General features: G+C 41.6%; 1 protein-coding gene across 1 annotated transcript in view; it reads right to left on the bottom strand.

Annotated features, from left to right (window-relative positions):
• adgrb2 (adhesion G protein-coupled receptor B2) overlaps nucleotides 1–27,094 on the bottom strand; it is a 290,118-nt gene that overhangs the window by 184,130 nt on the left and 78,894 nt on the right. The window contains exon 2 of the mRNA XM_059350350.1: nucleotides 22,907–23,810. Coding sequence (XP_059206333.1) covers nucleotides 22,907–23,795 — 889 coding nt within the window. The 5' untranslated portion in view covers nucleotides 23,796–23,810. The remainder of the gene's footprint in view (nucleotides 1–22,906; nucleotides 23,811–27,094) is intronic.

The following is a 27,094-nucleotide window of genomic DNA, read 5'->3' as shown; positions in this document are numbered from 1 at the left end:
CTTCACACAGCGCTCAATTTCACACACACACCGACAAGGACACACACACACACACACACACACAATCGAAGTCAACACAGTCGATATAGCGGCAGGTCTATCTCCAGCTCCATAGGTGGTAACTGCTGGAGCAGGAGATCATAAGTGAAATGAAAACACGGAGACGAATGGAAAGGAAGATGAGCTTGAAGACAAGAAAAGTCACGCTTTCGATGCCTTCTCTCCCCTTTAGGAGAGCTGTGTACATGTGTGTCTGTGTGTTTGTGGCTCATATGAGGAGCAATAGAGTCCACAGAGAGAAAAATAAAAGCAGTGATTGAACGCAGGAGGTGAGAGCTCAAATAGCTGCCATTAAGTACTTGAAATAGTGAATGTACTGTAATGATGGTCGCATACAAAAACAAGCAGCGTCTGAAATCATGTGCAATTAACATGGCGGTCTAAGTGCACTAGAGAGTTTTTTAAGGCTTTTATCAATGGAAACATGATATTATATGAACAACTTTAAAAGGCTTTGTTTCCTGGAGTGTCGGTGCGTTAACCCTTGGGCGACCCAAGCATCATTACCGTCGTAACGAGCCCTTGAGCCGAGTGGTTGATAAGGGACGGGGCAGCTGTCCGAGCTAACCATCACAAACTGGCGTCCGGCTTCGTTTCACTTCATGAAGCCTGCAGCTGTGTACGTGCAAGAGCTTCTTCTTCCTCTATGAGTGCTGCTCACGAGTGCGCGCGCCTGCATCTGGTGTGCGCGAGCGCGCCCAGGGAAAGGGTAATGAGGACCGCTGGGGCTCGTTTAAACAACCAGGGTTCACTAGCAGAGAAGTGAGCTAGAGCTCCAACCTCCCCGGAGTGGGGAGGGGATGGGGTGGAGCAGAGCAGCTCCACTGCTTCCCAGTCATATAATCTCCAACCCACATCACAGCAGGACTTAGCCACTGGCTTCCAAAGCCAAAGCCTGACCCCTCACCACCCGCAGACCCTCACCCTTAGCACTCCAAGAAATAGAGCGTCCTGGGGGTGAGTGTGAGCAGTGGAAGTGTCCTTCAGATCAGACATTGTTGCTTGTGGATGCAAGTTTTCGCTACTAATGAGCATGAACAGTATGCTACATCTACAGTTGCAAGTCTCCGCCAAGACCAATGGTGCATTCACATGCTCCTTGGGTGGTCCTGTTTCCCAAGTTAGGAAGTCATTCTTCCAACTTTGGTGTGTTTGTGAGCTTTGAGTCCTAATGTGGAAACAACATGGACGCTACAAAGAAGATGTGTTGCATTTTATTGCTAGCTGTTTCCAGTATTTGCATAACAACGATGAGCAAAGGAAAAGAATCAGATGAGCAATGAAATATGATTGGGAAGCTCATTTTTTAAATTATTCTGACACCACATAAATGCAGCACAAATGCCCTGTCTCGCATTGTTAACGAAAGTGAAAATGAATTGATGAATCTGGCCGTGATTCAGATCAAAAATTCATTGGGTTCTTCCTTGGCCCATGCTACACCTATCCACCAACTCTCATCAAGTCCAGACTGGTAGTTTTTCCGTAATCGTTTTGATGCACAGACAGACAAACAAACAGAGGTGGAGGTAATAAGTGGTTGCAAAGAATGTGGATAGATATAAACTAGAAAGCAAAGAGCTCTTAATTTGTGTTGGGTTTTTTTTTTTGTATATAGACTATATACACTGTTGCCTATAAAGTTGGAATCATTTTGGTTCCAAACACAATCCTCTGTTTATTTTGATTTAAATGCATCAGTAATCACAATGAAGATAATGATTAATAACGTTTTGAGAAGATGTACACCTTATCAATCAAAAATTAATCACATCGGCACAATCATTTCATGGAAAGGGGTGAAGAATATTGTATTCCAACTTTATGAGCAATAGTGTATAAATAAGACAGTTCCCCATAAGTGAAGCACAAACATGTCAGATGCCCCCTGGTGGCTGGCTGCAGTATGAGTCATGAATCCAACCTCCACGTGTGCAGATGGGCCATGAGCAAAATCAACAAAGCCAAAGTACACGTGAAGTTAGTTTGGCAGTTGTTATTTGATGCTATAAAAGGCGGGTTTCACATGATTGACAGCTGTGATTGACCAGTGATTGGTCGGGCCCCACCTGACGTTACTACTGAGCAGCCTCTGGCTCCAAATGTGCAGGATGCTAGCGCTAATATCAGGGAGGGTTTAGCTTTAATTGTGTACAGTGAGAGGAAGTGGAACCATGTCGTCTATTGTTTTTACAGTCTTTAATTTTGATGTACTGTCCCTTTAAGAGTAGAATCAATTCATGCTTGATACCTCAGTACCAAGTTTTTCCTATTTGGTAATTTTTCTCAATCTAAATGAAGGCAACAGCATGCACCAAAACAGGTACACATAAAAACAAAGAGACACACACCAACACTCACACACATACACACACACACACACACACACACCACACGGTAGCCTCATCACCTTACATTGATTTCCCGCTGGCCAACCAACTGCTTAGCCATCTTTGTGGTGACAGGTTGACCCATGAGGCCTGTTAGATGCTCTCACACACACACAAACACACACAAACACACGCAGGGAGCTATCCTGCAGCCTTAGGGAACTCCCCGAAGCATTTATTGACCACGGAGAGAAAGTGGCTATTAATCTGACAAAGGCTTAAAAGCCTGTCACCGTCTGTTTGTGTGCGCGCTTGTATGACATGTGAGTACATGCATGTTGCTGCTAGTTCTCTACAGTTTTATACAGTTACAGATGTAATAGTAATCATGCATACATGTGCATATTTCTATTTATTTGCATGTATACATAATAACATGTGCTGTATTCCCACATAAACATCCAATTAGGACATTATTCCAAATTTAAAAAAAAGAACCTCTTCCACAAGTGTTCTATGATTAATCATGGTGTCAAAGGTCTGCCGTCTGGCCCTCATGACACCTTTTAAAAGGCAAGGTGAGCCCATCTAACCTTCCATTCCAGCAAATTACCGTCATACTGCTACTTCTGCCAGTTCAACACCCCAGAGGCAAACCTACAGGCCTGACAGAGCAACAAGATAATGAGAGGACTGAGAGGGTGAGAGAGAGAGAAAAGCAGAGGAAGAAAAAGAGAGAATGAAGGACATACAATGACTCCAAACTGCCTGTATATTTGGGTGCATCTGTGCGTGCACTCCAGGCCTCCATCCATCAATTAAAGCCTTAACGCTAAGATCCCGCACTTTTCATCTTGGCAACAAAGAAACAACTTATTTGTTGAGCATTAAAAATCCATGCTGAGGGAACACAGGGGGGGCTGTGAGGTCAGAGACGGCGAGGGAGAGAAAAGATCTGTCGTATGTCGCTGTGTTTTTCTGCCAAGAACATCAACTTAGAGGAATTTGTCTCCGGAGCCTTGTTATTGTCGACTCAGTGTTAGAGGCCACGGAGCTCTGAAGTCGTTTGCATGGATTCAGTCAGGAAAAAAAATGTGTTTTTAGCATATTTCACAAGCAGAGAAAGTGATTTGACGTGTTGCACAAGCGCGAGAGTCCATGTGTGCGTGTCACATGTGAGTGTGCGTGCCTTTGGCGTGTCCTTTGTGAATGATGGCTTTGCTAAAGTGCTGCGAAGAGAAACATTGGTTTGCTACGCCTTTGATTCATTGCTGGCGTGAGGGAAATTTGCATAGCAGGCAGACTCAGGGCAGATCTGGGCTCTCGTTAGCCGGGTGGCTAGATACTTCATCATTATCATCAGGCCTGCTCTTCGGCTCCAGCCACTGTGCCCTTGCTCATAATCTTCAAGCAGGCTTTGTAGAGGAGAAAAAAAACAGTAAAAAGTCTAGAACAAATTAGGATGCTTCGCCTCGAGGCGGTGCAGCGTGCGGGGATAGATATTCGATCGACATTTGTCGAGCTGATCGGCGGTCAATCACAGGTTTCACCTTTCAGCTGTTATTCTGTCTATACAGGTACACATTCTCTCATTCCTTCGTTCTCCAACTAGTTTTCTGTGTGTCTCTCCCTGACAGGCTTGCTGCAGCGCTTTCGGGGACACTGCTTGTTATTGAGGACATGCTGACGAGTGTCGATCGATACCGACGCCCAAACCGCAGCATCCGTCTGGGAGCTGTGTGTGTGTGTGTGTGTGTGTGTGTGTGTGTGTGTGTATATAGGCATCTGTGTGTGCATATCTGCTGGTGTACGAGCAAGATGTTTTGGCGCTGAGGGTGGACACACGCGGGTGCTGCTGTCATTCATATCATTGTGCCCTTGAGGGTGTCAGCTCTCATTGGTGTGTGTGTGTGTGTGTGTGTGTGTGTGTGTGTGTGTGTGTGTATGATGGATTTAGATATCAGTTTATGGGGGATTATATGGACAGCTTCCACAGCTATTTTTCTCCATGAATATTTTACCATCATATAAACAAAACGCAATTTCCAGGCAGCTGTGGCATGAGACAGGCAGAGAGGAGCTGTGTGACTGAGTGTGAGTGTGGTGCCATCAACAGAAATGATAGGTTGGGATTAAAAGGGGGCTGGCACAGGTCTAGACGCTCCTGTTGAAAAACTTTAACAAAAATGTGCGTTACAAAATACCAATCAAGTTCCACTTGACCACATTTGAGTGAGAATTGGCTGCAGTGGTATAAAAGTACTTGCAGCAAGGGTGGGAAAGAAAAGGGAAAGGAGACTGAGATGGAGACTCAGAGTGTTTCTTCTTCCCTGAGTCTTAAATCCACCATGGGTAACTGCTGTAGTGTGACAGTAGGCTTATAACAGCCAGTGTGTCGATAAATCCCAAGCGCATTTATTTCCTGCAAGACCGAGGAAGCATACCTCGCTTTATGTCCCCTGAAGAACAAAAAGGCAAGGTGATTTTTCCCCCCTCTATCCACTTATTTGTCCCGTTATTTATATATTAATGGCTTCGCATGCATCATAAACTTTTATAGTATTCCTAGTCAGTGCCGGGACAGGGTATGAGCATTATCTATGGATTATTTGTAGCCACCTTAACTTTCCATATCTCTCTTTGTTGTGCATTTATTAGATAAAAGTTTAGTTTATCTGCATGATAGCTTGCACATTGGCTCAGTGAAACATTAGGCAGACTTTTTTTAGAGATTAAGTTAACTCCTCCGAACATCACATTAGATATGCAGATTACTGTATCGTCCCAAAAAAAAGCAATAAAATACTAATGGTCGGCTCGCAATAATTAAAAAAAAGCCTAATGGGATCATTATTCAAAGTTGCTCCGACAATTAAGCATAACATGTTTATCTGGAGTGTAAAAAGAGTCAGAGGAAGCTCTGAATCACAACCTCTCTAATGGAAAAGTCTGTAATTGGAGGAAAACTGGTGACTGTGGAGACCTTTTAATGTTGTTCTTTTGTTCCTTTCTTCTGCCTTATTTTTAGAAGCAGCCCATGCTGAAGATTATTTATATATATGGTTCCTTTAATGTGAGATTGGAATATAGCAGGCTTCACAAAGAAATGAAAAAAAGACAGTAGAAACAGGAGGAAACTGATTTGACAATAAGCATGTCTGCATGTGAGGGTCCCTAATCCCACTAATCCTAAACCTTACAGGGACACACATGCATACAAACCACTGCCACACGCTCACATATATACGGCTGGGTCAAGGACATCAGGGAGAGCAATATATGAACACTGTCGGCTGACTTTCTGTCTTTAAGAGGCTGTGAAAAACTGTGAAAATCAAACTAGAAGATCGAAGGAATCAGTTGGAAAAATCATAACATCATAAGAAAAACTGCTCCAAAGTCCAAAGCTAGCATGCCCATTTTCAAAGGTGTCGATTGACCTTTGACCTTAGGTAGCTAATTGAAAATGGGTTCCATTGGTACCCACAAGGCTCCCCTTTACAGACATGCCCACTTTATGTTAAGACCACAAAGTTTGGGCTAAAAAAACTGACAGAAATCTCTGAAATGTCAAGTTTTTGATACCAAATCACAGCATGGATTTCTTAATATTTTCGTGGTTTTATGTGGTATTTCTGGATGAGTTTTGACCATATTTTACAATTCTTTAGTGGTCAAAAATGGTTATATTTAGCATTAAGTCTGTATTACAAATAGTATCGACCCAAAAGTTGCTGAAACAACATATATGTGAGTCTCTAGGCCGCTGACTGTTCGAAGATTTCGTATGTGGCTTGAGAATAGCATGAAGATGTGCATCCTCGATTTTGAAGATTTTTGAATTCATTTTTCAAAATATCATTATTTAGGTAGGACGTGTTGCGTGTTTCCGATCGGACGCCTTTAGGGGAGCTCCGACCCTTTGTGTGATAGGCCTACACCTGGTCAGTAACACAATTCACTCTGGATTTAAACCCTGACTCATCTCATCTGGAAGTCTATTTAGCCTACCTATCTTTAGGAGTTTTAAAGTGACTACAAGGTTCGATTTTCCAATAATATTCAAATAGTTTCCAGCGAATATCAATGATCTATGTGTATGTGCTGGATGGTGTGGTACCTTATGAAAAGTAAGTGTTTTATGGAGTTGCAGGCGTTAATCTACTTAATCTCCCACTATACGAATAAATACTTCCTACGGGCACCGCACTAGTACACTCTAAATAAACAAATGAACAGGCACCAAACCAAAGGACACTATTTTTTTTTTCTCAAGATTTATGACGAGAAAACCTGAGCTTTATCTCAACAAACCACAGCATGAATTGTAAAAGTGTTTCTCACACCATTCGTGTCCGAATGTGATATTTGGGGTGTTTGGTCTCAAAATGGTCAAATTTAGCACCAAATCTGTGTTAAAAATAGCAACATATCAGTCAAAAACGTGTTGAAACTACTCATGAGACATATTTGAGCCTGAAAATGGCCATCACATACTCATATTATACTCTAAATAAACGAATCAGCAGGCACCAAACCAAAGGAGAATATTTATTCCATATTTATGACTAAAAAACCTTGACACACAGTGCTGAGCTGCAAATCAACAAATCTACCAGTTCCCAGCTTCCAGATGATGTACACCACCTCTATGTTGACCTCTCCCCCTAAAGACCCCCACCACAAAAAAGTGGTTGAAAATGGGTCTATTAGAGTGAGGGGAGACATGCATTTTTATGCTCTTACACCACACACACAAACACAACATGCAGCTGACCACAGCGTCCCACTGGTGCATAGACTCCTATGCAGATGATAGCATCTCTAGTCAGCATGCAGGGAGCAGGGAGGGCAGGCTGCACAGCTCTGCTGGAGACTGTCTGAGGAGGAGAGTTATCTTGAAAGCAAAGAGCCATGGATGAGTGGAAAAGAATGACGGATGGTGAAGGAAGGAAGGTAGGGAGCACACACACACACACACACACACACACACACACACACACAGTTTCCCATGTGTTTGTGCTAAACTCGTGGGGCAAGATTTCCTTGTCTTGTAATGATTTCTAAATAGGGCCTCATTGCCCAGGGATATATTTAATTGCCACACACCGGCTGGTGATGCTAATGCGCGCTGACAAAAGGAGAGCGAGAGGCAGCGGGAGAGAGAGAGAGAGAGAGAGAGAGAGAGAGAGAGAGAGAGAGAGTCCCACTTGTTTTTGAAGTAACTTTGACTTAGCAAGGGCATGAGCGCCCGTCACTCAGTGGTCAGTGTTACACATCTGTTTGCCTGTGATGTTTCAGGGGGGGGTTTATTTATTGGAGCGAATAGACGGAGGCTGCTGTCACATGCCTGCCCTCACACACACACACACACACACACACACACACACACACACACACGTGTCCAACCTCCATGCCAAGCGATTGTGTTCTTCCTGCACTGTGCTGCCAGATTCCCTTGCAGGAACCATAACCTCTCTGTCGCAGAGTGTGTGTGTGTGTGTGTGTGTGTGTGTGTGTGTGTGTGTGTGTGTGATAATCTAGCATTTCATCTGGTGTCATCACTACCCAGCATGAGCCAGCCTCAGGAGGAGGACCACGGTTCTTATAGTCCCTGTTACTGCCTCTGTACACAATGGATAATGCAGCGTTCACACTCACACACACGCTGTGGGCACACACACACACACACACACACACACATGCAGGAGGCATATGCACACAGAAGCACTCATGGTCATGCTCTGCTGTGGCTTGTGTGTGGGTGTTTATATTATGTGCAGCAGCTTTTTCAATGAATATATGAGCGTGGCAGTGACCAGCTCCCAGCACACAAACAGCACATCTTCATAGTTTCTGGTTGGAGGTAAAATCCTAATAAACATGTCTCTGTGTGTGTGAAATAAACACAAAAATATCTCATTGTGGGTGGCATGCATGAGTGAGCAAATCTCTGAATGTGTATGTTGGAATGTATGTGTATGTGTGTGTGTGTGTGTGTGTGTGTGTTTGGGAAGCTTCCCTTCCCGTATTAGGATAAATAGCCTTGTCTATCATGTAAGGCTGTGTCTGGCAAACAGATTCCCCTCGCGTCAAGCCAGATGAACACAAATGAGTTCCCCAGAGGAGACGTTTCAGGGGGGAAGAGTGTCCCTGTGACACTTATGGTGAAGGACATGTGGCGGTTAAAGAGGAGGTGTGTGTGACAGGCAGGAAGTAAACACACACGGCTGTAGATGCATCAAGCTATTTAAACAAGGCTACACAAACACACAGGCCTGTACATTGAACTTAAACGCACCGCAGCAACAGCACGGAAATTAATCTTGTCTTGATAATGTGATGTAAAAAAATGCATTTACATAATGGCAGGCGATCTGTCACAGGCCTGGCTGGGTGGTATCAATAACCCGCTCCTGTCTGTCTCTGAATGTCTCTCCTGGCGACAATACCATCAGCTCACTTCTGGAAATGGATGGAAGCCGCACCTATAGCGCCTTCAGAATAGCATTAGATAACCACTGGTTGTCAGCCGCCATGACGCTCTCGGTATCATTCCCCCTCAGAGGTGACAGGTCCCACACACACTAGATCACTGTACTGTACCAAGAGGTAATTATACTGCCGCTGTAAATCTTCTCGATGGCTCGGCGAGTTAGATCATCTTCTCACACGCCTGCGTGCGCACATATTGTCAGTGATGCACTCGCGCTTTATGATGTTCATGCTCACACGGAAGCAGCGCGGCGTTCCCGCTGAGGGCTCAGGTGGCCAGTTGTTTGCCGCATGGGTCACAACGCGCGGTTGCATCTATGGAGGAGCTTGCACGCTGTTCACCATGTTCAGAAATGACTGTATTTAAAATCATCTATTTTAAATGGTTGCTGAACATGGAGCACTATACTTCTATCTTTAGATCTCTATTGTTTCTGACTGCATGGGTGGATGAGCTGACACACTAATCTCTTCCACCTCATTGAGACCATTATAGCACACCAAACCTCTGCTGAGCAGTTTTTTTTTTAAGGGCCCAGTCATTTAGTGGATGTGTGCAACAAAATTGAACAAGCTGAACAGTTGATATGTATAATAAACTAAAAGAGTAAAATATAAGCTCAACTAAAAATGAGAAAAATGGAATCAATATTTTGTTTTAGTTTTAATTAAACATTTTTTAGATTCTTACCAATTTTTGGCACTTTTGGACAGCAACAAATAATATACAAACTCTTGTTGTTGTCAGAACTCATCAACGCTAGTTGGTGCTCCAGTATAATCGGTCCTACTGAAACTCATCCAGTGAGAAACGTTCCACGGTGCAAAAATAAGTGTGATTAAAATGCGTAAAAAATTTTACGCGTTCATTTTTGTGTAATTAATTCATCTTAATTAACGCGTTAAAGTCCCGGCCCTAATTTTTTACCAACCTGCCGTCATTCAGCCCACCTCAGCTCCAAACATTTGCCTCTTAGTGCATTTTTATTAGCCAGGTGTGGCACGATGACAACATTTACAAAGCTTTTAGTGACATCACAGAGACGATTTACATGTTTTTATATATTTCTATGCGTAGGACTCCTTTGTGATGCCTTGAATGTTGATGAGCCAGACAGTAAAAGCCACCTGTTTTGATTAAATAACTGTCCATAAATTCAGCTTGCTGTTGACTCTGAGTTCACATCCTGTTTTCCAGCCACACTGGAGCACCGCGGGGCACAGCTGTTTGCCTGCGCTAAAAGCAGCAAAACAAAAGGATCTTTTCATACAGGTGAGCCATCACTCACTTTTCACAAATGGTTGCCTAAATGTAATGCATTGCTCCAAACGGCATGTCAATGCTTTGTTCAAACAAAATGTCATTGTTGCCACAACAACAATGCAGGGGTTTGTGTTTGAAAATCAGCGTGCCGTGTCGCACAAACAATTTGTTTTTAAAAATAAAACCACAGTGACAAAATGTCAAAGCTGTCACAGACATTTGCATGCTTGGAGATGGAAATTGCAATACTTTTAAAGCAGAAATTCAGCTAACACACACACACACACACGGAAACCCGAGTCTGCAGGGATTGCATCATATGACCGTGGACACAGGTGCACTATGGGACGCCCGTCTATTTTCTGCAGTTAATCGATCACATGAAGCCACTGGAGCTTGACTAGGAGTCACTGGGCCAGAGAGTGATGCAGACAGTGTGTGTCTGTGTGTGTGTGTGTGTGTGTGTGTGTGTGTGTGTGTGTGTGTGTGGTGCGGTAATACATCTCTGTACTCCATTATCATCGAATTGCTCTACGACCACTTCAGTGCTGCACGAGCCTTCTGAGACTCTGAGACAGTCTCTCACTCTGAGGCTTTTTGTCATCCATTCATTCACTCACCCCCCCACCCCTCCACACACACACACACACACACACACACACACACACACACACACACACATAGATGAACTGTCTCCCATGGCGGGTAGGACACAAAGGGGGGGGGGGGGTCTCTAGAGGTTAGCTAATTTGGCCCACTGGTGCTTTAACCACATCTCCCTCGCTTCACTTCCTCTCACATGCTCACATGTCGCTCCAAACTTGCGCTCTCCTTCTAAAATATCCTGCTCACAAATCCACTCTGCCTTCGCTGCTCCGAGCCTCTTAACATCATACAACTTTCATTAGGTGCAGACAGAGTGATGGAGCTCATTGACAGACAACCTTTGGCCCTAAATCCTCTGGGATCTGAGAGAGGGTTGGAGCAAGAGAACAGATACTCGTCTATATAGTCTATATATACACGCTCACCATAGAGTTGGAATAAAATATATTACAATATTACAAATATATCACAATGAAAATTAAACCACAACTAACAGAGGATTGTGTCTGAAAAGAAAATATTCCAACTGTATGGGCAACCGTGTATATTTTGCATGTACTTCTGAAGTATTTCTCTCTTGTATGTATTCACCTTAACATTTCATTTCTGGTTTACCTTAAAAAAGCCAGAAGAGGCAATTTCACATTCATCAGGTTGGCATCTGAGCTTGTTCCTTTGTCTTTATATACCATCTGCAAATCAGTCAAAATAATTTTGACGTTTAGAGAATAATACTAATTCTAGTCCAATAAGGAATTGAAATATATATATATATATATATATATATATATATATATATATATATATATATATATATATATATATATATATATATATATGTGTGTGTGTAGCTAGGGGCTATCAGATGGAGAATATATGACTACACTGTTTTTCGACATTCATGTTTTTGACTGTAGGATATTTAATGGAAAATGAAGATTTAACCTGTTTACCCATTCAGTTTATTATGATTTGTAGTATAGGGTTAAAAAAAATAGTTGTGCCTATTCTCTTATAAAGTCACATGACAGGTAAAATATGGAGAATTAATATATCCCTGCCTTAAATTTCACCAAAGAGCGTCCAAGTTTTAAGCCATTTTTCTATTGAAAAAAAGATCTGATGCTACACACTTATGAGTGAATCACACTTTGAATACATATCACTGAATCTCTTCTTATTTGTTTGGGCTGTTTTATATGTTTGGTCTGTCAAAGTTAACGTGACATTAATGTGTTAATAGATGTTAATTTCAACAGCATTTTTTTCATTTTATGGTAATTGTTTTGACACAAACACAGCATGTGTTGTGATAACACTTTGTCAGATGACATAAAGAAAAAGGTATTCTGAAGAACAAGTTGAGCTACAAAGCTGCCAGCTGTCAACAACACCAAAGTTATCTGTAGTTACTGTTGATGTGAATTGAGTTTCCACAGGAGTGCATCAGGACAATTAATAGAGTGGAGAACAAGAAATAATTCAGATCACATCCAGCTACTGCACTTACAGACTGCCTTGAGAGGCCCCAAACATATCAAGTTGGGACAGACACTCAGCAGATACTATTGGACTTTATTCAACAATCAGATCCTGGAGTGACTGCTTATTATATTGGCCAGCAGTGGAAAACTCCACACATAGAGGACGTAACTCCAATCCTAAGAATTGGTGCATAGTCCTCCAACTACTGTGTAGAAAATTATATACTTGAAAAACTCCCTTTAAGGTACACTAACCCATTGAAGCCTGGTAAGCGGATAAGTCGTTTTGTAGTATTTGTATAAGCTCTCAAATACTTTTTGAATTTCATTTCTATCTGCTACAAAGGCTGAAAAATCTATTATTTAGTAGAAGCGTTGACACTTCTGTTGAATTTCCAGAAAAACTTCAGGTTTTAGGGGCTGATTTTAAAATCGCCCAGAGGTTTTACAGGCGTTTTAGGCCTCAATGGGTTAATATTAATTTGTGATTAACCATTAATATTATAATCGATTGACAACCCTTATTTGTTTTCAAAACTGAGGGTATCCAGCAGGTTGAATACTCTGTGTACAGATGGAGGTAAAATAAGAAAGTAAGCATTTAAATGTGTGGAACAGTAGAACAAGAAGGTGTCAAGTCAGAATGCCTGAATTGCAGATGTGTTCATTATCTACAAGCCAAATAAACTATTTTCCTAGTGAGGTGTTGCCAGTGCATGATGCAACAGGACAAAGAGTCTATTTATTGGAAGGTACACACTATAACTTTTCCTTTATTTTGATTTATGACATTTTTAATAGCATCAACAGGAAGTTGGCCCGTGTTGCATCGCTTCTGAAATACTGCCAAGACCAAGCAGTGTACTGTATGCCAATCCATACCAGAGATCTGAAAACGGGAATGGAAATAAATGGCAAGGTGCGTATGTCTGTGAATGTGTGTGTGTGTGTGTGTGTGTGTGTGTGTGTGTGAAGGGGCTTTTGCTGGAGCATAAAGGGGCTCAGTGCTCTCTGAGAGAGAGCCATAGCTCATGAGCACAGAATACTAATCCTGTTGCCACAGACACCCAGAGCAGCCCGTACACATGCAGTTTTGCTTCATTCATTTTTGGTAAAATATCACAGCTACTGCATCACACGACACGCAATTACTCTCTGTCATCAACAGTGGCATGTGTGCATTTTTCACCCTGTGTGTGTTGGCAGAGTTAAGGGTTATTAAAACACCTGTACGTGCTGCACGACAGCACAGTGTGAAAATAAACACCTCCCTCGCCCTGCTGCTGAAGACACACACAAGAAAATACACACCTCTCTCTGCTCTAATTACCAGGAAAGCAGATAAGTATTCCATGAGGAAAGGGATGACTTGCCTGTGTGTGTGTGTGTGTGTGTGTGTGTGTGTGTGTGTGTGTGTTTGTAAGTGACGGACCACTGGCTCCCGCTCAATGCAAGGGGTGATCTGGTCCCAAGCGTCCCAGCCAAATCCCAGTCCTCTTTCTAGGTTCTCTCTCTCTCTCTCTCTCTCTGCTTCCCTCATTTCACAAAAAAAAATCCACAATCTCCACCTTCTATCTGTGCTAATGAGAACTCCCAGTGACAAGTGTGAATATGCTGCATGTGTGTGTGTGTGTGTGTGTGTGTGTGTGTGTGTGTGTGCACAGAGCATGGCGTAGGAAGGTGTAAATGTCAAGAGACTGAAACAGGTGTCCAGCTTCTAGACCGACACTTGTGGGACAATTTGACACTTCACTAATAGAAAATAGCCTTGAATCAAGACCAGAGACAGGAAATCTTAGCATAGTGATTTAGCAATATTTCAACATTCTGGGATTTATTTGTAAGTGTAATAAAGGTAAGGGTGGAATGGAGCATTGACTCTGTTTACACAAATTGTAATAGAAATGCATGGATACTTAAGTAAAGTTTTTTATTATGTCGATTGGAATTAAGATTTATTTACCAAAATTGCTGTTGGGCTATTATAAGAATGAAAACAATTCAAGTGTTTCTAGCTGATAAATGGTCCTCTGCCACTTACTGTAAGAACAGAAAGAAGAATAGAAACACTGCAGTCAGAAACCAGTGCAGCTGTCCTTGCTGCTGGATCAGAAACACAGCTGGACATTACAGTTGTGACCTGAATGTGCCGTGACTACAGAGGCCAGGCTGCACAGATATTGGACAGAGTGGACTCTCCTTGCAGCAACTTAACTTTTCGACATTTCCGATTGCACATTGCTTGCATGGTATAACCGAAGAAAGAAAAATATGACAGGGGCCCAAAGTGTCAGGGCCCTCCATGGCCTTCACTTACACAATGTCACTTAAATAAAATGTACCAACCAGAAGGAGACTCAAAAAGACAGCAAAGAGACAAGAAAAACTACAAAGAGATGAAAAAAAGCTGCAAAGAGACTATAAAAATGGGGCAAAATGACCACAAACAGACACAAACTTTTGAAACTTTTTCAGATGTTATTGAAAAAGACACCTGCTACTAAAAAAACAGGATGTTTGGAGGACGTGCGTACAGAATCTGTCCATTTTCAAAAGTTACATTGCCTCAAGCTGGCTTGAGGTAGTTTAACCTGCTTGATTAAAACAGTGTATGGGATTGCGAAAAATCCTGTCACTGTTTAATATAGCAAATCACACCATTATTAGCAAAACCTTAAGAGTGGAAACCCACCAACATAAAGCCTCTCTGACAAACTTTAGAGAAGCTTCCACTTCCAGCTGCAAGTTAATGTGTGCAAGGCAGCTAATTAAATCAAAGGACAGCAATGGTGGCTCCGGCAGCATGATGGATGAGCCAACACATGGAGGTTGGTGTAATTTCCCAATGAATGATAGATGAATGATTGGTGTTATCCAAGTTATTCCTTGGACAAATGACATGTCTACATGTCTCTACAACTCCTACCAGCTGATAACATGAATCTTTACCAATTGGTGCAATTTTCAAATTGGTTTAAAAGCGACTGGTGAATGGGGTTGAAGTGATGAGATGACACATTAAGGAGCTCCATATCTTGGTCTTTATTACAGTATTAATCCAGTATGCCATGTGGATCTCAATCAGCAGTTGAAAGGAAGCTGGGAGGCATCCATCATCCATCATGGTGACAGGTTCACTGCTGTGTTAGATGGTGCACATGCAGGCAGCATGAAAACATTAATGTCAGCACATCAGCCCAAATGCTTCATGCTTCTTGATCCTATGATACATGCCTATATCTCAAAGATCAAACTACATAAAAGGAGAGAAAAAGTAGTCGATGATGTATTAGATAAATATTTGATGAAGGCACAACTTAGTTTCATCAGCATCAGTTCTACTCCTTTTAATGATTCCGTGTCTGTAAAGTCTCTGATAACACTGTCATGACTGAGAAACCAATGCTATCCCTGAAACTCTTCCATCAGATCTAAAAGGTTATTCTCATACGTCTCTTGATGTGCTATCCTTTGGTAATGTGTAGCTTCAGTTGGCGACCATTTATCCTCTAGTAGCTATACTGACATACCATATGTAGTGTCTTTTGGTGTAGTTATTAATGAGCCATAAACATGATGTTGTTGTGGTTATACACTGCACTGTGTCACAACTATGCACATGTATGAATGACTCATAATTTGATCATTAATGCCATCTATATTAGTGTATGCTTTGATCCTCTTCACCTTAATATACAATACTCCACCCCAAGCAACTCTTTCCTGGTATCTATTATTGGATATATGTCACATGCATTTATGACATAAGTGGAAATTAACCACAGGAGTCGACAGCAATGCAAGTGCCCCTGTGAGGCTGCACCACCAACACATTTTGTGCATTTTAGCATTTTTTTATTTGCTAAGTAAAAGGGCACTATGCCCTATTTTTGCAATGTTAACAAAGAGAAAAATCCGTAGTGTATCCATGCTAATGCTAACAATATATAATGCTATATCTACCAAGTTTCATTAAAATCTTGGAAGATTTTCTGTAATACTGCTGACAAACAGACAACAAATCAAACTGATGGGAATGTCATTAGCCTTAGGTATTTGGTTATGAACCAAAGTATTGTACAAATAAAAAAATGTTGACGTCAAGATGGTGCTAGGTTATTTCAGGGTATTTATTATTATTATTATATTTCAGGGGAACTACAGCCATTCTCAAACTTCACACATGTTATTCCTATGATCAAAGATATATTCTCTCCCAAATCCAAAAACTAGATTGCTAAAAATCTCCATTGACAAAGAAAATTGGAAAGATGTAAGAGATGACACTGCCAGCACCTTCGGGAATATTGTTTTCTGTTTCACAACTAGTAGCACGACGATAGAATGGAGGTCATTTGTTAAACACTCTGCAGGTCAACTAAATCACTCTCCCATTCATTGTCTATTTCTCTGGTTTCTGCCTTTGGGAAAGAATAACTCACGACAAAAGTGTATTCAACTTTCTTTGGCCATAGAAATAATATATTGACATTTTTAATTTAGGTGGTGTTCCCCTGATTTCAATGGAAATATGAATGTCTGCATCAAATTTCACAGTATAACATCCAAAAGCTCAGAGACATTTCCACTGAAACCACAAATGTGAATCTCATATTGGCACAGTCGGCAGACCACATCCTTTGGCAACAATGGATGGATTTTGGTACCAATCATTCCAGTAGATGTTGAAATATTTCATAGAATAACTCAAAAATTGGCATGAGGTCAATACAAAAGAAAATGTCTGGGTCTCACCAAAGCTTTATTCTCTACAAATGTACTGAATACCTGTACAAAATGTCATCGCAATCTGTCCCGTAGTTGTTAGGAAATTTCAGTGTCAACCAAAGTGGTGGAGCGAACAACCCACAGACTAACACTGTCACCTCTAGAGCGTCAATGGCTTAAACTGCAAAGCCACTCTGGTTTTCAGGCCCTTTTTAAATCCTGTTTTATTGTGACCTTATACCTTCCTTGCACTTTTTTCTATGTAGGTGCTCTTTTAGGTATTTATATGGTGATTACCTGCATTCATGCTTGTTACTCTTTTGTCGCATGACCTTATAAATTACTTTGTCTGGTGGGTGTGATAAGCCTCCTTACCCACATACACCTGGCTTTCCTATACACACATGTACAAAGACATTCTCAGGTATAACTCTTTCCCTACAGGAAGGTCTTGTGTTTGGTGTTATTATCTATCACTATGGATCAACCCTATGCTGCTGCTTATAACCAGAGCTACATAGTGGCTCATTCCCTGGCAACACCGAGCTGGCTGCCATGGTTCAGGAGTCAACACAGACAGTAGCCCAAGTCAGAATGTGAAGAATGAGGACAAAAGAATTTGCTAATGCTTGCAGCTCTGGTTACTATTCATATTCAGTGGTCAATGAGCTCAACTGCCAGACTTACAGTTTCAGAACCTGCTTCCCCAACCCTCTGAAATGGGTTTAATGATTGCTTTCAGAGTGACTATGCTAAGTCTGATGGAACATGTAACAGCCCTTGGTTGAGTAAACTGGGTAAATAAACATTTATCAAAAATTCTCTTTCAGTTATAAATACCGGCTGCATGTGTTCAGGGTGGTTTTTTCGGGCAAAACACATACTGTCGGGGAAAATCAAGCACAAGCTCAATTTGATGTTCTTGACTTATTTGGGCTGAGAGAAAACCAAGGTTCTTTAACACAGTGGGAGGGAGGGAAAGGTAGCACAAAGTCCAATATGTTGAAAGTGTTACCATGGTGAGAAGAAGGTAATTAGTGAAAATGAGAGGGTAATACACAGCAGTATATTTGTTTTTGTGTCAAACGCATTGCACGTCAGTTATGATGCGTGTCTGTGTTAGGGCTGGTGGAAGGGGGGGCTTTGATTGACAGGAGAACCAGGGGATCTGGTTTTTCTTTCTCTCAGACCTGACATTCAGTCAAACAATGTCTCAGGAGTTAAAAAAGGGAATGTGTGTGTTTGGTGTGTGTGTGTGCCGTTTCTAAGACTTGCATCATGGGCAAGAAAGTTACAAAAATGTAAAGAATTTGGCCATAAGGCTGGAGAGCATGAATGTGCTGCAATATGGCCTTTATGCTGATCTATGTATGTATTATATGGTGTGTAATAGATTTATATGGAGCAAGATTGGCTGCTTGTCCAACACAAAAAGGTTTTTTGCTTTAGAACTTGTGTAAAGCTTCAGAGTGATGTTGCTAAGACACACACAGACACACACACAGACACACACACACACACACACACACACACACACACACACACACGTACGTGACGTCTTTCCGTGCTAAATAAAAGCACAGATACATACCTTCACTAAGTAAATAAGCCTGAAAAGATATTGCAAACTTGTTTTATATAGCATAATTCAGCTTGTGTTGCCCCTTAACACCCAATTTATATGGAAATGAGAGAATATTTGTTAAACTGTGTTTTACATAGATATGTGGTTCACTGCTCAGTGTCATGAGGTAATACATTCATAGATTTGATGGACAAAGACCCAGGACCTCTCCGGCTAAAATTAACAATATACATAGGGATTAAAAATATAATGTCACAGTCCAGACTCCACTGAGTAAATCTCTATTGAGATGTTTTGGAAAAAAATGTCTTTCTCCTCTAACTGGGACGATGAAGGACAAACAGGACTAAATATCATTGAGTATTGACGGATTCCACCTGAAAGTATAATTTGATCACTGTACCTGTCATATCCCGAATAAAGATACAGTGTTCTTGAAAAAAAAAACCCTCCTCGGCTTCAGGCAGTGTAACTTGCTGAGGCTTCTGTCGATACAGAAATAATACAATGAGCTTAGTGAAGGTCAGTCAGAATAATAGACTATTGTCCATCACAGCCAGAATCACAATAGGAAGATAAAAACTGTGCCGGGAATTGTCCATTAGAATATTTTTTGCCCCTGTCCGCCCAGTTTTCAGACAAAACACCTTTCTGATAGGATCAAAGTTAATTATTTCCTAATTGCTATTTGGATAAATTAATTTTGTATAATTAAAATCTTCAGAGCACAACCTTGGTGCAATGATCTAAATGCTGATATTGCAGATGAAGGACCACAGGGATGATAGAAGGCTGTTAATGGACATTTTGTGCAGACTAAAATGTTGAAAATAACCGTCCACATACGGTACACGCACAGAAATGGACACATCAACAGGAGCTTATTGGAATAATGTGTGCTTGCTTTGATCTCCTTTCTACCTATTCAACATGATCAGGATCAAATTTAAAAATGGTTAGTCTCCGTGTCGTACAAAGTGTTCCACTGAAAGAAATAAAGAGTCAAGTGCCATCTGTAAATCAATGATTGAGTTCTCTCAAGCTGCCTCACAAAACCTGATGTACTTTGTTAAAGGACGTTCAGACAGATTCCAGAATATAATGGCACACTTTATTCAGTACTGACAAACTAGCACCGTACCAAATGAATACAACAAAGAAACGCAGTAAAAGCAGCTTTTCTTCCTTATTATGGGATGACGAGGGTTTCTTTAAATTTACATTGTTTTATCCATCAAGTATTTCTTCCCTATTGAAAAATCAATAGGTGTATTCTTTTCAAAGTGTGAAAAATAAATGGAAAATGGCTGCGTTTATAGAGCACTTTCATACAAAGAGCATTACAATTTGCCTCTGATTCACTCACACACACACACACACACACACACACACACACACACACTCATGGCAGCAAGCTACCATGCCTTTGGAGCCATTTGTGGTGCAGTGTTATGACCGAGTGTACTTCAGTGTGTACTTTAGTGTGTACTTTAGTGTGTACCCAGGAGGAGCCAGGGATCGAACCGCCAACCCCGTATTGACCCGACTATCCCCTGAGCTACAGCTGCCCAGATAAATTATTTACGGGTTGTTTTTCAGACTTTTTCTTGGAGCGTTTTGATTTTAATTTCGAAAGTAAATAACTATTACATGCATGTGGCTTTTGGGTGATTTTTCTTTTTTTTTTCGGAGGCTGTAGCTACTTCATATTCAGATATTGATATCACATGAAACTAGAAGATCTAAGGAATCCATTGGTACCAACCATTTCATGGATGCATGTTGTGCTAGTTTTCTTGATGGTTCCTGTGGTTTGCGGTGAAGACATGGCAGAGTTCAGCTCAGAAAACTAACTGCACTAAATATAGAAACTTAACAGGTGAGTCTCATTTTCTTTAGCTTCTTCTCTTTATTGGTTGTAGGCAAACCTGCTGAGAGGTGTTCAACCGCCACCATGTGTCGCTACACTCTTATGCTGAGTCAACACAAATTGGTAAAATTGTGCATACCAGTCTGGTCCAGTGTTTGCCAAACCAGTATGAATTATTTTACTTTGGACAACCATATCTGGTACTTAATATCAGCGAAAAATGCCTTGTAGTCTGTTGCTCTGTCAGCGGTAGTGTAAAAACAACATAAGTCGATAACTCTGCATGCATTATGTAAGTATTTTCCTATTTGCATTGAAAAATAAGGAGCTGTAGGAAGAGTTGCAAAGTCATAACACAAGCAAAAGATTTAGAGATTGAGACGTGGAGAGAAAGAGAGCAAGAAGTTTGATTTCAAGAGTCACTGACTCAGCTCCAGCATTAGTCTTTGTCTTTTAGTAGATAAAAAAAGGGGACAAGAGAGAAACAAGAAGGAGGCAAGATTCTGGCTCCCTGACAGCACGATGTTGGGTTTACAGTAATTCTGCTATTTTAGGGTAATTAGGACATTGGGGAATTGTTTGGAGGAAAGCAGCCTTCTGCACACAAAGGCTTGCCCACACTTCGTCAGGCTATCTTCTCATCAAGGGCTCTCAGGGGCTTCACAGCGGTCTTATTAAATGGTGAGTGATTCCTGGTGGAGTGACCAGCAGCTAACCAATATGCACAAACACCAGTGTCTTTGAGGTGAGACGCAGAAAAACCAAAAAGAGCTTCCAGGCAACTGGCAGAAGTTTCCTATCACCCTGAGACTTGGCATCAATTTAGCGAGCGCCGCTATCCGTTTGGCTTTTGTCTCAAGCAACAGTGCATCAGTCCTCCTACGCCGTGTCTCTTCCTCTGTCCCTCCCTTTCTCCCTCTCTGAGTGCATTAGATGATAAAATCCCCTCCTGATGATTGAATCCAGAGAACGATAACCTTCCCGTCAGCAAGGTAAGACTCCCCAGAGCTCCCAGTATGTGTGTTAGTGTGTTGTAAAGACATGCAATAAGAATAACCGGCTTCCAATTAGTGCTGTTCACTCTGCAAACATGCCTGTAAACCACCCAAAGGAAAAGTATTATGCAATCCTGTGAATTACAAGACAAACTACAACCTCTCTGTGTATATACACTCATTTCCACATTATTCTAATTTTATCGCATTAACGGATATACTCTGGTGGCAGTGATGAGCCAGAATGGATAAGAAAGCTCTCATCCATCTCTGTGTGTATAAACGCTTATCTATGTCACTTATAGGCACACACACACACACACACACACACACACACAGACAGATTTCTGCAGAAGCACAGAAGCATACATACTCCCATGTGGTATGTGTGCGAAAGGATTGTTTGCTTCGTGTTCATTTCATTGATGTATGAATGACCATGCACATGGGTGTCAAATCTGATCTTGTTCTAACATTGTCAACAGATGGTTTCTCTCTCTCACACACACACACACACACACACACACACACACAAGAATGTGCAGCATGAAAACCCAAATCCTGCGAGCCACACCTCTTGGCCACATGGGGGAATCTCTAAAATATAGATCAGAAGGCTGAATTTCTGACAACCATTTACAAATCTTTTGATGGAAGGTTTAAAGGGCCTCCTTTGAACTGCTTCGTTTTTTAATTAAAGGCCGACAAACAAAATTCAAATAATAAATTCTCTGTCAAGCAGAGGCATGTGACCTCCCTGAGGTGGTTTCAAAAGCCGGGATAACAAGGAAAACTTTTCAAGTAAACAACTGTTTATACGTGGTTCAAATCTTTTATGTATATTGAGGCTATAGGGCTGGGTGACATGGTGATATATATGGTCCAAACCATATAGAATATCTGTCATCTTTTTCTATATTGTTTATATGTTGGAACAAGCACTGACCAAATTGCAGAAATTTCACATAATTTGGGTGACACTTTCTGAACCTTGCAAGTAGAAGCATAGAAGCACTGTTTTACTAATTTGTAGTGTGGAGTATACAAAAAAAATACAAAGAAACGTACAGGTATTTCATTGAATTACCAGATAATATGCCTTATGGTGAATTATATTGTTTTCCAAAAATCAGATAGGGGATTTCGGCCATATTGTCCAGACCTTTTGGACTACTGGGGCTCAGCAATATGGTAGTTTCCTATCTTAATCACATTCCATATCACAAGATAGCATGTTACCAGTTACAGATACAGATACAGATAATTGAATTGGTTGAACAGATACAGATAATGTTGTACTCGCTCATCCCTTGCTTCAACATGGAAGGATGAGAGTGTAAAGCCTCTTAAAAATGATATAAATACTGCATTAACCCAGTGTGGCTGCTCAGCCCTATGTGCTACAACTTTACAACCATTATAATGTATAATGTCATTTTACAGGGCATAAATAGAGAGAGAGGTGTGCCAATATTAAACGTGATCCTACCTTGTCGAACATCTCTGGGTGCTATGGCGATAGCTTCATTAGAGTGCAGCTCAGTGACGCAGCAGTCATCAGGAACAAGTGACCCGTTGCTGAAGCTGTGGGGCGTCTCCGGGAGCAACGGGACAGGTGGCGCCATGATGTTGTGGTTCGGACAGATACATCCCGTCTGGGTCATCCCACATCCATCTCCGTCAGAAACCTCCTTGTCCCCGTTGTGCCCGGTGCGTAAACACTCCTCGAACCATCGGCAGAGCACGCCGCAGGTAAACTGACTGGAGTTCTCGTTGTTAATGAGTAACACCTCGACCAGTCTCAGCTCCAGTAATTCCTTCGATACCTGAGGCTCATCTGCAGCCGGATGTCTCGTTAGACACAGCTGGACAAAGTTCTTATCAAACTGTAGGAAGGAGTACGGTCCCTCTGAGTTGGATTGGCTGCCACAAAGATCAATAACTTCCTGATCTCTGGCAGTGGCTGTCTGTACATGAATGGGACAGCTCTGATTGGCCAGGTGGTGGTCTAGGGAGAGGAGCATAGGGGAGTGTGTCCGGCAGATGATAGGGTGGCGGGTGAAGCGGAGGTAGAGGGAGTACTTGGTGGGGTCGGGGTTTTCCAGGGACCAGGAGCAGCCCGGCGCCCTGGAGGGGAAGAGCTCCCTTAGGGAGAAAGAGCCATAGAGCACCCCAGCTACAAGGCTGGAGCATGATGAGGAGACAGGCGAGGGGGCCCCCTCTGCCCCGGGGCTGGGGACGCCGTCGGCAGCCCCATAGGCAGCCTCAGCCAGGGCAGAGAGAGGAGCTAGAGCGAGGGCAGACAAGGCAGCCAGGGCCCCAGCCACAGCCAGGAGAGAGGACAGCACAGACAGACACACCCCACCAGCAGTGTTCATCCTATGACATTCGTCCTGCAGGGGGAGAGAGAACAGAGGATCAGAGATAGGCTGCTACATGAGACACATCAGCAACTATCTTCAAAAGCAACCTGCCAAAACCAACATGGCACAGACAAAAGAAAGATATCCCTGTTCAAGTGTCAACCAAAAAAAGCAAGACTGGGTTTTGAAATATTTATGAACACATTTCTGCCTCAGAACATAACCAAGTTTATGGCAGCATTTCCCATGAACTTCTTCTTCAAACACACACATACACATGCACTGCCAAAAACAGAAACACATCCCTGCTGGGCTGGATTAAAAGGGTTGATGACTTGGCTTTTGAGACATGCACTGTGGGGCCTGCTCTACCCTTTCCTGCTGATACGTGTGCACAAACACACAGGCAAATGCACACACACATTCACACACACAGCCTCGCCCGCTGAGCAGCTCCCCCAAGGCTCTGGCAAACTATTACCATCACCGACACAGTGAGGGTCCGCCAACAGCCTGATTTCGACTCACACAATACACACACCCCCAGACAAAAAAACCCCATACACAGAATATACAGTGTTTTAGTATTTCGCTTGAAACTACTTCAATACCCACTACATTTTTGTATGCCTCGTGAGTCTGCTCCATCACCCAAGAGCTTCAAGTGGTTCTGCATAAATATAGGATGAGGAGGATGTGTGGGAGATGGGAAATATTCACACCACTCTAACGATAACCTTATGGCATGATACCCAGACAACTTTTTTTTAGCTATCGCTGTGCTGTGAAATCCAACAAATGCTTATTTTCACCACATACTTTTGACAACTCTAAACAGTAATATGGAAAAGTAAAACTTTGCAAAACCACTGCACACCACCACAAAACAGGAAGATTTCAGTCACAAATGTCTTTATTCCAGCAAAATAACAGTAATATGCAACAGTTTGTAATTATATGGACAGCTACAATTTGCTGTGATCTCATACGATGTGATGGGAAAGAAAGACAAAGATGCTCAGGCAGGATATGCCAGGGATTCATCTCCTTCCATTGATTGTTTTTGCATTGAAAGCTACCCCAGAGTGTGCTCCTCTGAGCTAAAGCTGACTCAATACTGCAATCACAGTGTGTGCATGATGTGTATTTTGGATCTGACTGTAGCCTGGATGTAGCTAGTGGTATTTCTGTCTGTGCCCCAAATTGTGTAACATCTTTTAAAGCTGTTGAGAGCACTTAAAACCAATGCATGAAAAATTTGTGTTCATTAAAAATCATATTACATTTAAACATGGCATCTACTTGTTGAGTACAATCTTGCTAAAAGGAATGAATTATTAATTCCCTCAGTGTATTTGATTTGTACATAAATTCACTCATTATTCTGGACTGACAATTAGCAGTTCTTAGCTAGCAAGTCATGCTAGCATGCTACTATGTTGCAGTGCAGAAAAATTCACATCATATACAGATTAAACATGCACACAGACATGTATGAAATTAGGAATTTTTGACAACTTATATGTTCCGTATATTACAAACAAGACAAAAAAGCCACCATAGTCATGTAAAATAAAACAGTGACGCTAATCAAAATAATCAAATAATGTAGTTAAGTACACATTAGCCATTTGGCTAATTGGTTTGTTTGTATGTAGCTGAAAACTTTTTCCGAGAAATATTTTAGATAAAACAGTAACATATAGCTATTTAGGCTACTTTTTCATTTGCATTGTCCGACCATTAGCGATGCTGCTGACGGATGTTACATAATGCTCAGTCGGCACCTTCTTATTCTTGGTGAACATGAATGTGGTATAAAATATCAGTTATAACACAAACAGCATTAGCTGTGACTGGTATCCATTACTAATGTTGTGAAAGTAATGTACCAGCTAGCTAGCTTAAAATGCCGGAAAGAAGCAAAGCTGTTTATAGCAGAAAATACTGTTCTCTAACGAACACACTAGATTGGGATTGATCAGAGGTTGTGTTTTTTTTCTCCAAACAATTTCTCCTGTTTTTCGTCTTGTATGAAACTGGTCTCCATGGTAGCACCGATCAAGGTTACTTAACATGTCAGTGGCTCTCTATATGAAGCACGTGTTCGAGCCTACTCACCGCCCTCAGGCTTAAGTTCATAAAACACAGCAGTAGCCTGTACTTCACAGGCTTTATGTAAGTGTGTTCAACCTCTCCAGCATCAGACACATAGTTCACAGGGCCTGGGTAAGAGGCTAGGAACTATGTTTGCTTCACCATGTCAAGAGGTAGCTCCACAAAGGTTGGACAGGAAGAGACTCTTGGGTTTATAGGAGGGAGCTCTTAATGAGAGCTGGAAACATATGAAAGCCAGGCTGATGATGGGGGAGGATCCAGAGCAGGAGGGATGGAGTATTATTGCAATTATACTGGATTTGTGAAATTATTTAGAATTTTTGTGTCATTTACCATGAAAAATAAACAACCTTGATTTAAAATGAGATGGATTACTGATTAGGCATAGGTCCAAAACAGATTAAAACAACTACAAAGATGCATAATATGTACAGTGAGGCGCAAATATACTCATATGGCTATGAAAAGAGGAAAAACAACCACAAAGAGACACAAAATGGCTACAAATGGACAGAGCAAAAGAGACGGAAATAAAAAAATATGACCACAAAGAGACACTTAACAATAAAAAAGATGTTAAATGGGAAGGAACAACGAAAGGCAAAAAATAACTAAACAAGACAAATAAAAAGTGACACAAAACTATGACAAAGAAACCCAAAATGACAGCAGTAAGACACAAAACCACAGAGAGATTTGTAACAACCAAAAGACCCAAAACAAGAAGACGCGTATCACTATAGAGAATGCGTCTTGCAGTGTTGGGGCATGTTGCATGACTGTGTCCAGGCCCATTGCCTCATAATCCGCCAATGTTCTGCTGATGCTAACTCAGAGTGATGTACAATGCAGAAAATGGTTTACTGTCATGCTCAAGGACAATTCACCTACACACTATGTTTTTGATGGACACAGATTGGCTTTTGCAGACATTAAATGTGTTAGCCTGGGGTCACTGGAAGGTCTCTGTAACCAACAGTTCACCCTGATGTGCAGAAAAAATAGCTGATTTAAAAGGAGCTGAATATTTCACAGAAGCACAGTGCTGCTTATTTGTGGAATGAGAGAAAAATACGTTTATAAAGGGTCATGTCGGATTCACAAAGACAATTTTAAAAGTGAATATATCCTTTTTAATTTTTTTTTGAAGCAAAGTGGGTGATGGGGGCGATGTTTGTAAGGCAGAATCTGTTCAA

This window comes from Centropristis striata, chromosome 14 (genome assembly GCF_030273125.1).
Source record: "Centropristis striata isolate RG_2023a ecotype Rhode Island chromosome 14, C.striata_1.0, whole genome shotgun sequence".
In the NCBI taxonomy this organism is placed as follows: domain Eukaryota; kingdom Metazoa; phylum Chordata; class Actinopteri; order Perciformes; family Serranidae; genus Centropristis; species Centropristis striata.
Note: the sequence above shows the minus strand (reverse complement) of the source record. Positions and strands in the feature narration are given on the sequence as shown.